At 34.3% G+C, this 17,543-nt stretch overlaps 1 protein-coding gene and 1 long non-coding RNA gene across 2 annotated transcripts; one reads left to right on the forward strand and one right to left on the reverse strand.

Annotated features, from left to right (window-relative positions):
* Nucleotides 1-8,952: 8,952 nt before the first annotated feature.
* On the forward strand, nt 8,953-10,379 carry LOC146721000 (acyl-CoA Delta-9 desaturase-like). The gene is made up of 4 exons (XM_085487520.1): nt 8,953-8,961; nt 9,414-9,619; nt 9,731-9,913; nt 10,109-10,379. Exons 1-4 carry the CDS (start codon nt 8,953-8,955, stop codon nt 10,344-10,346), a joined length of 636 nt encoding a protein of 211 aa, XP_085343646.1. The 3' UTR covers nt 10,347-10,379.
* Nucleotides 10,380-15,720: 5,341 nt separating this feature from the next.
* On the reverse strand, nt 15,721-17,051 carry LOC146721001 (uncharacterized). The gene is made up of 5 exons (XR_014925816.1): nt 16,600-17,051; nt 16,316-16,515; nt 16,153-16,269; nt 15,913-16,075; nt 15,721-15,786 (listed from the first exon to the last, which is right to left on the reverse strand). It is a non-coding gene; the product is annotated as an uncharacterized LOC146721001 (long non-coding RNA).
* Between the last annotated feature and the right edge of the window lie 492 nt (nt 17,052-17,543).

The following is a 17,543-nucleotide window of genomic DNA, read 5'->3' on the forward strand; positions in this document are numbered from 1 at the left end:
AATGCGCCTACACACCGGGATCGCATCCGATCTATCCTACGATACCACGTGCTGGTGCATCCGGACCCAGTTTACATTGTATGATTATTCGCGTTCTGAGTATATTTTGTATTATAGAATATTCGCGCTTTGATTTTATGTCGTATGCGCCCTATGCGGTTCGCTGATTCTATTCAGTTTTGATTGTATGTTATTTGCGCCTTGCGCATATTGCGTGTTATAATCTTTGCGCTGTAATTTTATGTCGTATGCAGCCTACGCTCTGATTCTATTTATTATGTTACTCGCGCTCTAAGTATATTTTGAAGTATACTCGCGCTCGGATTCTATTTTGTATATTACTGCAGTGTGATTGTTTACACGAATAAACGGTTTTATCAGTATTAAAATCCACGGAGTCCTGTCGACCCTTTCACGAGCCCTGATTCCGACTGAGCAGTCCGACGCTCGTGATAAGCGGCTGTTACAAACTTATTGCAATTAAATATATTTTGTAGTTAAATTAATTAATGTTTTCTTTAAAGTGCATTGTAATTTTGAAACTTATCAACGCGCCGAGTTACATTTTTTTAGGATCCCCTCCTAAAGGGAATTTGACATTCAACTCGGAGGTCCTCACCAGAGAGACTTTCTCAGAAGGAGAGTCCCCCTCTACAACATGGACGCCCTTACTCCAATGCCTTTTGGCTCCCGGTAAGAGGGCGCCCATGCTGCATTTATGTCCGAGAGGAGAGGCTGCGAGCTCCGTTGGCTGGACAAGTCCAGCCCCCGAAGCACACTCCCCCCTCCACGGTTACGGCTCTCTCCGCTCTCGTAGGAGTTGGGATTTGACCGCAATCAAGGAGGTTGCCCATTTGGGGGCCTGGCCGCGCAGCGCGCGCAAAGCGCAGGCTACCCGACCCGACCCCCGTTTAATAAGAGATCTTCGAGAGGGAGCTCCAGGACTTAGTTGTCCCCGGCCTTCCCCCCAAGACCTCATCCTGAGTCTAAATCAGACGCAGGCGTTAGAGGAATACACCCTCCCTCCCACGATAGAGAGTGAGAGGAGGCATGTCCCCGTCCTCTCCTTCCTCCACGTCGCTCTCTGTTTCTTCCCCCCACTCTCTTCTTCTACCTCTATCTCGCTCGCGCTCTCTTTCCTTCTCCTCCTGCCGCATTATGTTCTCGCAGGAAGAGAAGGCTCTCCATTTTTCTTTTTCTGCCACTGCCGCCTTTACTATGGCCGGCGATGACAGATCCTGTCCTATCGCGGCCACGAGCATCACTCTCTCCCCCGCCCAGGCAACACAGTCCTGCAGGATGTGCTGGGCGGTATCCCGCTCGTGGCCGAAATGCTAGTAACGTATCATGCGTTCCTTCCCAATACGACTCAGGTACTTACCAAAGCAACCATGCCCAGTGAGCACTTAAGTCATTCTGTAACACCTTCATGAGCCCTGTTTAGCTAATCCGCTAAACAGGGTTGGATGGCCCCGATGGTACTTTTTCCCGAGAGGCTTGAGTCTAATAAGCTCCCGGCCCATTCCTCAATTTTATCACAGCCAGCAATTTCAAGTTCGTAACTGTGATAGTTTATTTCCGCTTTGTTTGTTGCTTGACTATAATATGCTACGGGAGCCCACTGATTAGTCTCCTGTTTTTGCAACAGAATTGCAGTTAACGCTATTGCACTAGCGTCTGTGTGTAGTTCGATTGGAAGGTGTGGATTATAGAGTTTTAGTACTGGTTGGGCTATTAATATCTGTTTGAGAGTGTTAAATGCTAATTGACAATTTTTGTCGAATGAAAAAATAGTCGATTTCTTTAAAAGATTATTCAAAGGTTTAACTATTGATGTGTAGTTCGGAATAAATTTCCTGAAATAGTTAGCCTCAAAAATCTTTGAAGTTCTACCGTTTTTTTGGGTTGTGGGAAATTTTTAACTGCGTCAGTATGACGAGAACTAAGTGTTATTCCTTCCGGTGAAATAACGTATTCTAAATAGTCAATAGTATTTTTAAAAAAATAACATTTTTGATAATTAAGTTAAAAATTGTACTGTTTTAGAATTACGAGGACTCTTTTAAGGCTGTTGATATTTTCTATAATTGTAATCGAAGGGATTAATATGTCGTCCATATAAATTATAACCTTATCCTCTCTAATACTAAGAATATTTTTAAGTCGGCTCTCCAATTTTTAATCATCGTATTTATCTCGACTAAAGAGCCAAACGCGATGTTATTGCGTCAGATTAAGATAAGAAAATTTGGAAACTAAGGAATTATCCTCTCTAATTAGCGGTCTTAAAATGTACACGAGTCTCCGTTGAAATTCAGCCGGAGCATCGTAGAATCCGAAGGGTAATCGATTGTATTCAAAATTCCCGTCTGGTGTCTCGAATGCGAAATATTGAGTAGATTCCAGATGTAATTTAATATTGTGGAACCCGTCTTTGAAGTCAAGTATAACGTAAAAATCTTTTTTCCCCCGAGGCTGGATAAACAGTTTTTAATATATGAAAAACAAGAATTTTGTCTCACTACTCGTTCATTCAGGGGACAAAGATCTATGCAAAGACGAAATAACCTGTTTTTCTTTTTAACTAAGACGATTCGAGCACAGTAAGGCGATTTACTTTCTTTAATTATTCCTCTAGCTAAAAGATCGTCAGTTAATTTTCGGATTTGCTGTCTTTCAAAATTTGCAAAACGTCTGGATCTATAATTGTAAATGGAATCGTTTTTAAGTGAAACTTTAACGAAGTAATCGTCGTGGATTCTATCAATTTGTGTATTTTCTATGTTTTTAATAGTAGAAACTAGTTGTTTTTTAATTGAGTCATCAAAATCGATTTCCATATTAACGAGGATATCTTCTAAATTATCAGATGGGCCTCTATATTATCAATCGATGCTACTTCTCGGAGAAGTTGTAGTTTATCTTTTGTTTCGTTTAAGGACGGTTTGTTTATAAGTTCGATTTTATTATCAATGAGAAAATCGAATCGCGTCCTATTACAAAATTCGTAGAGAACAAGTCACCGTTTAAAACATATAATTTAATGTTTGTCGGGATATTTGAAAATTCTTCTAATTTTATTTTTGTTTCTACCGATCCGATTAAATCTAACGGGGTACCGTTTACCGCTAAAAATGAGCTAATTTCCGAATTAATTGTAAGGTTTTTCAAATTTTTCGTATGCAGAACGGCAAATCAATGATATAGGACTACCGGTATCCAAAAGTGCATTCATCTTACAAGCAATATCGCCAATTTTGGAAAGCGATTGAACAATTTTACCCGTTTTGATGGATTTTTGTCCTTCTCACTCACTACTGCTACTGTTGTTTCATCTGACGATTCGTCTTTGATTTCTGTTACGGCTGCTGACGATGATGAGATCAAAGGCTGCTTTCGTTATTCTTTCTTCTTTAACTTGGTGCAATCAGACCGGAGATGACCCTTAGTTTTGCAGTAAACGCAGAAGACTTCGTTAGCTATTTTTGATGGTTGCGTTTTCTTATCTTCAGATTTGTTTCTTGTTGATTTATTCTCTTTTTTCTCTTGCTTGATTCTTGGTGCGTTTCCACACGAAGAAGTTATGTTGCGCATGTCTTCCAAAAATTAAGCTATCGATTCCGCTCGAATGGGCGCGGCGACGCCTTTCAGGGCTAAGCTTCCTATTCCGTTAATTAGTAAATGAATAGCGTCCTGTTCTGGTAAATTCATGCTCTGCATCAATGCAATCTTGTCTATTGCGTATTCTTGAAATGATTCCTTAGTAAAATTCCACACGCGAATCTCTATTTTTTGCAAAGCCACGTAAAAAAGGATTTTTTTTTTAAACATCTTAATGATAGCTTCTTTAAAACCAGTCCATGATTCTATAGCTGAGCCGGTATTTGTGTCATATCAACGGCGAGCCAGTTTTTGAGCTTATTTGTTGCTGCGAGGAATGTTATGTTTGATGAGATCCCATAGATTTGCAAGACCTTTTATTTTCTGTATCCACAGTTCTACATTCTCGTCCTCAGATCCACTAAAATCCGGAATCTGCGACGACAAAAGTTGAACGGCTTGGGTCGGTGAAGTAGTAGCCAGGGTAGGTTGCTGCTGTACATTTGGTGTACTGAAATTGTCTTCTAGCTTCTCCCCCTGAGACATAGAAGCTGGATTGACACAGGCACGCTGATTCCCGTTTCCGAGAGATAATGCTTCTAATAACTGCTTCATTGTCTCTTGATTGTTGATTTGTGCTTGTTGCTGTTTAATTTGTTCCACCAGTAATGAGCAATATAGCGGTAAGGATGCTTCATTTGATACTGCACTGTGAGTGATTTGTTGTCCAGAAGCTTCCGATGAAGGCGAGGCTGCTCTTGCTGTGCCTGCTTCTTTAAACGTGTTTAGCACTCGATCTGATCCTGCTCTTCTTTTTGCATTAGAATGCTCGAAATATGCCATGATGGCATCGATACATTTTTCTCGAGTATTTGGTACTGGGAGATCGCATTTGGCGACTTCTTCTTCTAGCGCTTGTTGCGTATAACCGTTAAGCTGTTTTCTCAACATTGTCTAATTATAATAATACATGAATTTTAAATCGGCCAATAGAGCCCAAGCGCGAAAAATTAATTCTTCGGAACTGTATCTCTTGGTTTGAGATTACTAAGTTTCATATATAAATTAATCTCGAACTTACATATGGAGAAAAATAGGCGAGAAAAGTTGGTAAGAGCAGTCGCCCGGAAAATTAAAGACGTGGGTTCGATTCCCGTTTCAGCAACTTTTCGGACCTATATTTTTCTCGCCTATTTTTCTCCATATGTAAGTTCAAGATTAATTTATATATGGAACTTAGTAATCTCAAACCAAGAGATACAGTTTCGAAGAATTAATTTTTTGCGCTTGAGCTCTATTGGCCGATTTAAAATTCATGTATTATTATTATTAATAATATTGAGAGCCGACATATATTTCTTATCTGATTTTATTTACACCTGGGCCTAATCATGGCGTTATTTAATAACATCTACTAAAAGGCAAATGAAAAATATAGGATTGAAAGGGTCTGAATAGCTTAGTTGGTAAGAGCAGTCGCCCGGAAAGTGAAAGACGCGGGTTCGATTCTCGCTTCAGCGATTTTTTGGACCTATATTTTTCTCGCTTATTTTTCTTTATATGTAAGTTCGAAATTAATTTATATATGGAACTTAGTAATCTCAAACTAAGAGATACAGTTCCGAAGAATTAATTTTTTGCGCTTGAGCTCTATTGGCCGATTTAAAATTCATGTATTATTATTATTAATAATATTGAGAGCCGACGTATATTTCTTATCTGATTATCTAATTATGTTATTGTTACGTTCGAACATAAAAGGAAAATATCAACATCAACACCTGTTACTTGGTAAGAAGTTTTTGCAATGCACGATTTGTTTTAATAAGTATTTATTATTTTTTCTTCTGGAACGACGCTTAATGGATGCCAATTCAGTGCCGACACGCACAAGGTACGATAAATTGGCGAGAAAACATCCAACGCGTAAAATTGTCTAGCGTAATGCCACGTAGTATATACCCGATAACGGCACGCCAAGAACAAAATTTCGAGAAAAGAAAAAAAATTAATGTTTACTCTCATATTCTTCGAAAACAACGCTCAAATGATGCCGACACGCACAAAGTACGATGAATAGGCTAGAAAACATCCAACGCGTAAAAATTGTCTAGCGTAATGCCACGTAGTATATACACGATAACGGCACGCCAAGAACAACTTTTGTAGTAATAAAAAAATTTAATGTCAACACGCACTTTTCCGCGATAGAAAGGACTATATCTCTTCTGAGAGAGCGAGAATGATCGCTTCAACGAGTCACTCGGGCGCTAATATGGCGACGAGAGTCGCGTGATTTTGTCCAGAAACCGCACGGATTCGATACTCGATATGGCGACCGAACAAAGCACTTCCTTGTTTCTTCACAAGTCTTAGACTTACAAGGGAAGTTCGGCAAGTGTAAAATTCAAAAAAATCTGAAACTTTGTATAAGTTTAGAGTAGATGAACCTAATCACGAAACAATTTTTTTTAGCTGCTGATATTCGGTTTTAGGGGTGCAGCATCCCCTTAAATAAAATCGGTGTTTACGTTTTCAAGCGAATATCGCCGAAATAATGAGAAATATAAAAAAATGTTTCCAGCAAAAGTTTTATGGTTTCGAAAGCTCTTTATAATGGCATGATCATATTTTGCAAAAATGTTTAATTTTTCAAAATACCCCCACCACGTATCTTTTTTTTTTAATATTTAAATTTTTCTTGCAACTAAAATTAAAATTAAAGTTTATTTCACGCCAAATTCAACCATATATAATAAAGTTGCGATCCGTAAACGTGTTTTTGAGAAATAAACTGAAAACATCCTTACAGGGTATGCTGTCAATTTTAATTCAAACATCTAAAGGTTGTATAAAAGCAGTTGTTTTTTTTGGTATTGTTAAAATATTTACTTGTTTGTCTTTTGGTACAAGTTCTATACAACCTTTAGATGTTTTTGGCTTTAGAATTTGGAAAAATTTTATTCGAAGCTTCTCTGATAATGTTATTTTAAATAATTACGATATAAATTTACATTTACGCAATAACATTATAAAATTACAGTCTTTGGCACACAATCAACTTTCTTCTCCAAGATTTCGAAATTTATTTGAATATAGTTGGTATAAAAGTGGCTATTTATCAACACGGCCTGAAAAGTTTGAAAATCCAATCAATTACTGTTATTTTAAAGAAGAAAAACATATACCGAAATGTAGCATTTGTGATAAAATGGCTTTTATACGTTGTGCATGGTGCAAAAAATACTTCTGTTTTGAACACTTCTTTGAACAATACCATTATTGTAACAATTATATAGAATAAATAATATCTTATTTTTGTAAAAACTACTATATTATTTATAAAATGTGTAATATACAAAAATCAGTTACGTGATTAGATTTATTACGAACATCTGTTTCATCGTTATCTTGTATTGCGAAAAATTACAGAGAGAAGGGGAGAAAGAGAAGTCGTAGCCAAAATTAGCGGGCCGATAAAATTGACAGCATACCCTGTAAGGATGTTTTCAGTTTATTTCTCAAAAACACGTTTACGGATCGCAACTTTATTATATATGGTTGAATTTGGCGTGAAATAAACTTTAATTTTAGTTGCAAGAAAAATTTAAATATGAAAAAAAAAGATACGTGGTGGGGGTATTTTGAAAAATTAAACATTTTTGCAAAATATGATCATGCCATTATAAAGAGCTTTCGAAACCATAAAACTTTTGCTGGAAACATTTTTTTATATTTCTCATTATTTCGGCGATATTCGCTTGAAAACGTAAACACCGATTTTATTTAAGGGGATGCTGCACCCCTAAAACCGAATATCAGCAGCTAAAAAAAATTGTTTCGTGATTAGGTTCATCTACTCTAAACTTATACAAAGTTTCAGATTTTTTTGAATTTTACACTTGCCGAACTTCCCTTGTTAGTCTCTTAACTGCTTGAACCGATTATTCATTATTCACCTCGTCTGCGATACTGACCGCGAGCCACGTGTATCCGCAAAAAGACAAAGCTCGGTATAATCGCATAAACGATCGACGTACTTCCGCGTTGATAATTGCGATACTGCGGACGTCGAGAGCCAGGAATGAGAGGATAGATTTTATCCCACTTCTGAGGCTGTAAGAGGGTCGTTTGATTCCTAATCATGGAAGAACATAGGTCAAAATAATGAGGCAGGGATTAATCAGTAATCACCTTAGTGGTAAACTTAGTATATTCTTAAGTAAGTAAGTATTACAAGGAAGGCTCTAGAGAGACTGACTGTCTCAGCCCGCGCTCGTCTCTCTATGTCCTGTCAACTTCCGGTGGCGCTCGCTCGCCAACACTCTACATAAGCACCACCTCAAACGCCCTGACACCTAAAGGTGTCTCCACAGCGGGTTATTTCTTACTATATATATATATATATATATACATATATAACAGACTATTATAATCTATTTTCTTGTTACGCAATCATCCTATTATTTTTTCATAAGAATATAATTGTTAATTTTATAATATTTTAGAAAAAATAATAGGATAATGGCGTGACAAGAAAATAGATATTATTATATGAAAAAATATTTTCATAATATAATCACATATATGTACAGTATTGCATATCACATATTTAGTATATCACAAACATATTCTTTCATAAATACAATATATATTTATATAATAATATTTGATATTTGTGTTGATAAACTTTTTGATATTTGTTACTTTTATTATGTTACGTTATCATTTTATACTATTTCTTTCATAATAATTTTCTGCAACGTTACCATTGTACTACATCTTTCATAAATATATAAATCATTATTATTGGTAAAGATTGTTTCCTTATTTTACATCAATAATTATGTACTTATAAAAAAAGAAAGTGTAGCAAGAAAGTTATTATTATACAAGAAATAATTTAAAATGATAACATAACAAGAAAGTAGTTGCAAATATCAAAATATAAATATGCATTTATATACTTACTTAAATACATGTTGTATTCAATACTATATAATATGTAATATACTATATTTTTTTCATAATAATATAATCTATTTTCTTGTTACGCAATCATTCTATTATTTTTTCATAAGAATATAATTGTTAATCTTATGAAAAAAATAATAGGATGATTGCGTAACAAGAAAATAGATATTCTTATATAAAAAAATATAGTATATTATAAATAAATATCAAAACACACATACCTGTTATGTGTGTATGTACATGTCAAGAAATCAAATCAAATATATAACCCCGCACGTCAACGTGTATCAGTACATACGAAGCGCCTTCAGCGCAATCTTGTGTCGAACGCTCAAACTGTACAGAGTTTAACGCATGCGATTGGCTGTTGCGTGAATGATGACGACGGTGACAGAGACGTTTCTTAAAAGAAATTTTTCATACTTAGACTTTGCATATAAATATTTCCGCTTACAAAGTACGTAGAGCAGAAATAAAAACACTTTTATTATATAATTCAAACCCAATCTATCGATTAAGTTTAGTATAAACTCGATTGCTTCAGCCGTTATTGAGCATTCGAAATTTATAGTAGACTCAACTCTCCGCTTCGCGTAAAGATACACGGTGTATCGGCTATTCCGGTAACAGGGCGCGAGACACTACCGTATCTCTTAATATATAAAATTGGTAAATAAATTCCAAGCAATGCAACAAAGCGCCGCATGTGATGAAATAGTCGACCCTTATTTTTCCCGACTTTATTGCTGCAGATTTTATACGTGTAAAGATGCCGAGTCCGTACTCCTCTTTATAACCTCCGTACATCATCATTTGATTTTTAATAAGTTGTATTTTAGGGTCACATTTACGGATGGGTTAGGGATCACAGAGTACACCATAAATTTACTGACACTGATGCAGATCCATATAATGCACGTAAAGGATTCTTTTTTTCGCATATTGGTTGGATTTTGGTTCATAAACATCCAGACGTCATCAGCAAGGGTGCTATGATCGACTTGAGTGATCTTAAACAAGATTGCCTTGTGGTCTTTCAGAGAAAGTACGATGGACATAGTTTATTCTGCAGGAGCAAATTTAATTTAAAAAATATATGTATATATTGTTTATTTAACTTTAATGGTTTTGTTTCTTTTATTTATACTTTTTTTAGATGGTACCGATATTTGATGTTATTTTGCTGCTTTATCATACCGACATTAATACCTTGGTGGGTATGGAGTGAGAATCTGTGGTGTGCGTGGCATCTTAACATGACTAGATGTGTCATAAATTTACACACAATATTATCAATAAATTCCGCAGCTCACATGTGGGGTGTGAAACCATATGATAAGTACGTACATACTTTTGTGTGTACATATTATATTTATATATATTGTACTTATATGCTGTACAACTTATTATATGTAAACATATACATACTATTATTTAAAATTAATAAAAACATATACATACTATCATTCAAAATTAATAAATTGTTTATTGTATTATATCGTGGTACTATTTAGAAATGTTTATTTTATCACAGATCAATTAGCCCCACCGAAAATGCAGTTGTCTCTTTTATATCGTGTGGCGAAGGCTGGCACAATTATCATCACGTTTTCCCTTGGGATTACAAAGCGGCGGAACTTGGAAATTATAAGCTCAATATTGCTACAGCTTTTATTGATTTTTTTGCTTATCTAGGTTTAGCTTATGATTTAAAAACTGCATCTGCCAAAATTGTGAAAAAACGTGCTCTTCGAAACAGCGAAATAAATTAAAATAAATAAAAAATGTATGTGTTACATGTAATTCTTAATGTGATTCAGTTGTAAGTTATAATAATATTGATAATAAAATAACTTTCTTTAATGCTTGAAAAAGATGCAATTAATTTTATGTAAAACATTTTGAGTGAGATGCGAAATGTGAGATAACGATTTCTGTTGAATATTGCTTGAATGACTAAAAGTTATTATGCCTTAAAGTTTGCTTTATTTGCTTCTTACACAAGTGAAATAATGTTTTGATTTTATGTATAGGAACAATAGAGTATCGTTTGCCTTGGAAGAATACGTTTCATAATATTGATATGAACTTAAATACATAATATGATAATAATATAATGATACAAAAGATTCAAGAACAATACAAAATATTTGTTTTAAATAATTAAATTAAATAAGTAGATACAGGTTGCATAAATTTAAATATAAAAATAAAAAAGAAAGACAAAGGAACTAACGCCGTAATTATCGCGCAAATAATTATTAAATATTGTTACGTCCTGCAGTCTCCACGATCCTTTCTTTCGGAGAACGCAATGCGATATCTAAAATATAGCAGACGCATAGAAAACTCACGTAAGCATACGATCTGACAGGCAAAGTAAACATAATCCGAGAGAGCTAAATCGTCAAAATAAAAGATGTACAAACCGCGAGAGCCAAACAGACTAATCTATAAATTCTAAACTATAACTCGCGGTGCCTTAAAGATAAGCTAGTTGACAGCTCTCTAAATGAGATTTACTCTAGTATTAGGCCCTGCTTACTTTACGATTCTTTCTTTCGGAGAACGTAAGACGATATTTAAAATATTAAAATATTAAATTATCTGCAGATCGCAGACCCGCAGATAAGCCATGATGTGACAAGCAAGGCAAAACATTTTCGTGCCTAGAAAAATATTAAACTATAACCAACTGTTCTCTTCAATGAAACTAATTGAGAATCAATAAATTTTTAAAGATTAACCGATTCTAAGGCCGGATTCACACCTTAGCAGAAAAGCAGAAGCCAATTAAAACTCGCATTGATAGCTGAAAAATTCAATTTATTAACTCGGACGGGCGTCTTTCCGTATGAATATATAGATTGTGTAGTTAAATTGCAAGATACACGTTTACCACCGCGTGACTCATTCTACAGTTCCTTGATCGGTGACACAGTATCGAGAGCGATTACGCGCACGCCGAGAACGTCTGAAAACGATTTTCCCTTGGAACGCTAGACGAATATAGCGATCTATATTTGAAAATCGATGTCTTGTTATTAGCAGATATTTTTGAAAATTTTCGGGATAGTTGTATTAAAAGTTATGGACTCGACCCCGCGTATTATTATACCCTTCCGGAATATACATGGGATGCCATGTTAAAACATACAAATATTACGTTTGAATTATTAACAGACATTGGCATGGTCATGTTTATCGAACGGAGTATACGCGGTGGTCTACATAAGTCAATGTTCAAGCAGATATGCACATGCTAATAACAAGTATATGCAATCGTATGATCCATTGAAACCATCATCGTATTTCATGTATTTTGACGTAAATAATTTGTACGGATGGGCAATGTGTCAACCATTGCCTTATGCCGATTCTCGATGAGTCGATGATGTATCTAATTTTGATGTATCATCTATTGCGCTCGATTCATCTAAAGGCTATATCCTTGAAGTAGATTTAGAGTATCAAAAAATTTATATAAACTGATAAATAATGCTGTATTTGGTAAGATGATGGAAAATGTGCGTAATCGAATTGATGTAAAACTTATAACATATTGGGAAGGGAGATACGGTGTAGAGGCAATGATTGCAAAACCAAATTTTTATAGTAGAAGCATCTTTTCAAATAATTTAATTGCCGTAAAATTACGTAAATTTGAAGTAAAATTTTATAAACCAATCTATGTGTAGGCATGTGCATACTCGACATTTCTAAAACGTGTTTATACGAGTTTCATCACGAATACATGTCACCGCTGTATCCTGACAAATGCCGGATAATGTACACCGACACAGATAGTCTTATATATCACATTCAATGCGAAGACGTGTATGAGAATATGAAGCGCGATGTATGCAAATTTGATACGAGCGATTACGCTGCGGACAATGCGTACGGTATACCGCTAGTGAATAAAAAAGTACCAGGTCTAATGAAAGATGAAAACAACGGCTCGATAATGACTGAATTTGTAGGGTTTAGAACAAAAATGTACGCTTTGCGAGTGGATGGTAAGAAAGATACAAAAAAAGTCAAAAATGTCAAGAGTAACGTTATCGCGAGAACGATAACGTTTGACGATTATACGCAGTGCTTGAATGAAGAGATTAAAATGACGCGTCAACAATCTTGCATAAGATCCAAAGCTGCATAAGGTATACATCATTTGCGAGACAAATATTATGTAATTAATTAAGTGTGTTTGAGAATTAAATTCTTTTATTCAAAAGGTGACTTATCCTGTTGTGCCGCGCGATCCTCTCTCACGCAGCGCGTTTGTGAACAGTATACGTTTTACAAAAAAAAGTTTCAGACAAAAATTGTAGGAAAAAAATCTATTTACTAATCTTATCAATTTGACCTTAGACGGCGTTATACAATAATTTTATTAGTGTTTTGGAAAGCTCTCTAAATAAGCTACGAGAATATGTAATAAAAAATATAGGATTCCATCTAAGAAATTCAAGGTGATCTTATTCTAACCTTGGTAACGCAATCCAAGGTCAAACTGATAAGATCAATTAATAGATTTTTTACAACTTTTGTCTGAAACTTTTTTCTGTAAAACGTATACTTTTCGAGATTTTTCAGTGTTCCGTCCTTTTTGGGACACCCTGTATATGAATATATATACACTTATATATCGATTTATTTAACAATCTGTCTGTCTATCTATCGAACTATCTATTGATTTATCTATTTATCTATCTATCTATATGTCTGTCTATCTGTCTATCTATTTATTTATCTATCTATCGATCTATCTGTTTCTATCTCTCTGTCTATTTTCTCTCTTCTACATTGCATTCTTTCATACATGCACACGTATATAATAATTGTTTTAAAATAATCTACATTACCAAAATAAAAATAATTAAATTTATAATCTAAAAATATATAAAATTTTTTTATGAATATAAAGTTTTAGTGTATAATTTTTTGTAATAAATAAATGATTTATATAATTTATTCTCATCTAACTACTGCTCTGTTTTGATAATAATGTTTTGATAATAGTGTTATTATCTATTCAATCTCAAAAATACTCTTCAATCTTTAAAAATAAAATTTTATATAAATCATTTATTTATTACAAAAAATTATACACTAAAACTTTATATTTATATTTATAAACAATTTTTATATATTTTTAGATTATAAATTTAATTATTTTTATTCAATTATTTACTTTATAATCAATTATAAAAGATAGGCCTGTTTTTACACACACACACACACGCGCGCGCGCACGCACACGCACACGCACACACACACACACACATATAACTTGTTAGCTAAAATGTGGACAAAAAAATTTTTACACCCTAATCTACATACATACATATATATATATATATATATATATATATACATATATGAGTGTGGCAAAAATTTTTTTTGTCCACATTCTAGCTAACAAGTTATATGTAAGTGTGTGTGTGCGTGTGTGTGCGTGTGTGTGTATGTGTATAATAAGCTTATCTATAATAATTATAATTGATTATAAAATAATCCTTTGTAATAAATAAATGATTAATATAAAGTATTTTGAAGATTGAATATAATAATACTATTATTATCAAAACAGAGCAGTAGTTAGATAAGACTAAATTATATAAATCATTTATTTATTACAAAAAATTATCCACTTAAACTTTATAATCAATTATATTCATAAAAGATTTTTATATATTTTTAGATTATAAATTTAATTATTTTTATTTATGTAATGCAGATTATTTTAAAAAATTATATATACGTGTGCATGTATGAAAGAATGCAATGTAGAAAAGAGAGAAGAGACAGAGAGACAGAAACAGGAACACAGAGAGACAGATAGATCGATAGATAGATAGATAGATAGGTTGATCGATAGGTAGATCGATAGTTCGATAGATAGACAGACAGATAGCTAAATAAATCGATAGGTATATATATGTAGCATTCATCATCCACACCTTTCATTTACACTCTACACTTTTATTACACCTTACACTTTTCACTGCACTTTTACACTTTTTACATCTTTATACATTTGTAATAACTTCAATTCATTAATATACATAATGTTTTTAAGAAAAATCAATATTTCCATAACAACACATTCATTCATTTATTTGTTACATATTAATTCTTTTTGTTCTTTCGCTTTATACTTTCAATGAATAAACATTACTTTTTCAAAGATCTGGTGAATTTATTTATAAGTCGCTACATTTTTGGTGACCCCGACGTGATATTAAAGCCGACGCATTTTAAAGGCTGATGCGGAATAAGTGCCAAGTGATCGTCGTATTTGAAGTCTGCGAAATATTATCATCGCTTGGAAGAATTGCTGGATATTCTGATTTTAAGAGATTCATTCTCCGGATCTTTGAAACATCAAAGGCGGATTAGTCCTTCACGGAAATTCTCAAATCATTTTATCGGATTCCTGGAACAAGAAGAAAATGCCAATCAATAGATCACCAAATAGACCCTGTTCGGATACACAGATTGATATGGATTTGGCGAGCGGATCAAATCAGGTTGGATCAGAAAATATTAATATTTTACCTTCTCAAACTGGACATCAGGTGAGTGATCCTATGTTACAAATTCACTCAAATGAGTTTCGTTTATTAAAACTACCGACTTTCTGGCATAAACAACCTAAACTCTGGTTTGCTTCTATTGAAAGTGAGTTTACGGTTTATCGAATTCGATCAGATGATATTAAATATAGTTCTGTCATTCGTCATCTTGATGAACAAGCCTTAGTAAACATATCTGAAGTCATTGAAAATCCACCTGAAACAGATAAATATAATTATTTAAAGAAAATATTAATAAATCGCTTTACGGATTCAGAGGAAAAACGTTTGAGACAAATATTAGCTGGAATTGAACTTAATGATAAAAAGCCTTCGGAATTACTTCGAGAAATTCGTCATTTGTCTGGAGGATCTTTAGCAGATAGTGTTTTGCAAATGATTTGGCTTCAACGCTTACCACATAGAATTCAAACGACTTTAGCCGTAGTAGAGGATGTTCCTCTTGTTAAACTTGCGGAATTAGCCGATAAAATTGCTGATTGGGACGGCGGTTTGCAAGTCGCGGAAGTTTCCAATAATACAAGTAATAAATCTTGGGATTTCGCGGATTTGCTACGAAGAATCGAAGCTCTTGAAGTTTCTCGTCGTCGAGATCGTTCCAAAAGCCGGTCTAGAGAGAATAGAAGATTTAGATCGTTATCGCGTAACAAAGACAAATCAAATAAAGATATTAAAGATACATCAATTTGTTTTTACCATAAGAAGTTTGGTGATAAGGCTAAACGATGTACTTTACCTTGTTCTATGTCCAAAACATTCTTGGCTTCACAGGAAAACTAAAAACGCCGCTTAAGACTGAGGCTGCTTACGACGGTGTTCTAACAATCGCCTCATTATTTTCGACAGACATTCAAATTTGAATTTTCTTGTCGATACGGGCGCTGATATATCGTTGTTACCTAAAAAGGTTTTATTGAAGCCGTGGCATACTAATTTAAAACTTTTTGCTGCAAATGGTACTCAAATTAATACTTACGGTTCTAAAACTTTAATTTTGAACCTCGGTCTTAGGAGAGAATTCAAATGGAAATTTTGTGTCGCGGATATTCAACGTCCTATTTTAGGCGCCGATTTCCTTTGTCATTTTAATCTCCTGATTGACATTAAAAACAATTTTTAACCGAATTTCCAGGACTCACCCGTTTTTCTCCAATTTCCTCGGTAAAAACACATGGTGTTGAACATCATATCGTTACGGAAGGTTCTCCTAAATTTTCGACTCCCAGAAGACTTACTCCTGAGAAACTTAAATGTGCCAAGGAAGAATTCAAGTCTATGATGGAGCAAGGAATTTGCAGACCTTCAAGCAGCTCCTGGGCAGCCCCTCTACATATGGTACCTAAAAAGGAACAAAATTCTTGGAGACTGTGTGGTGATTATCGTGCACTCAATTCAGTGACTATCCCGGATCGTTATCCCTTACCTCATATTCAAGATTTTTCTTCTTCACTTTTTGGTAAGAATATCTTTTCTAAAATCGACTTAGTTAAAGCGTACTATCAAGTACCCGTCGCTAAAGAAGATATTCACAAAACAGCTGTCACTACTCCATTTGAGCTTTTTGAATTTGTCGTAATGCCTTTCGGTTTACGAAACGCAGCCCAAACTTTTCAACGGCTCATGAACTCTTTACTTAATGATTTGAGTTTTGCCTTTTGTTATCTTGATGACATTCTTATTGCTTCTAAAGATGAGAAAGAACATATTGCTCACTTACGCATTATTTTTGATCGTCTTCAACAAGCTGGAATGACAATCAATGTCGCTAAATGTCTTTTCGGTCAAAGCGAGATTTCTTTTCTTGGTTACTTAGTTTCTAACCAAGGAGTTAAACCTACATCCGAAAAAGTGAAATCAATTATTGATTATCCTAAACCTAAGACACTTCATGAATTACGCAGATTCTTAGGAATTATCAATTATTATCGTCGCTGTCTCAAGGATGCTGCAAATCATCAAGCTCTGTTAACAGAATATTTAAAGGACAGTCGCAAGAGGGATAGAAGAATTATTTCTTGGACTAAAGAAGCGGAATTAGCTTTCGAGTCATGTAAAGAAGAACTTTTACAAGTTACTACTCTTTCTCATCCTGCTCCTCATGCTCCTCTTATTTTAACTTGTGATGCTTCTGACTTTGCTGTTGGTGCATCACTTGAACAGTCTATTGACGACGATATCAAACCAATAGCATTTTTCTCAAAGAAACTAGACAAAGCTCAAAGAAATTATAGCACTTATGATAGAGAACTTCTTAGCATTTATTTGGCTATTAAACATTTCAGGCATTTTGTTGAAGGAAGACAATTGATTATCAGAACTAATCATAAACCTTTGATTTTTGCTTTCCGTCAGAAATTGGATAAAGCG

Source organism: Nylanderia fulva, unplaced genomic scaffold (assembly GCF_048542155.1).
Source record: "Nylanderia fulva isolate GAGA-0341 unplaced genomic scaffold, ASM4854215v1 Scaffold569, whole genome shotgun sequence".
In the NCBI taxonomy this organism is placed as follows: Eukaryota; Metazoa; Arthropoda; class Insecta; order Hymenoptera; family Formicidae; genus Nylanderia; species Nylanderia fulva.

Excerpts from the sequence above, each read along its gene's own strand:
- LOC146721000 (XM_085487520.1), top strand. Across the intron at positions 9,620-9,730 it reads CTTGTGGTCTTTCAGAGAAA|ATGGTACCGATATTTGATGT; the intron begins GTACGATGGACA and ends TACTTTTTTTAG. Across the intron at positions 9,914-10,108 it reads GGTGTGAAACCATATGATAA|ATCAATTAGCCCCACCGAAA; the intron begins GTACGTACATAC and ends ATTTTATCACAG.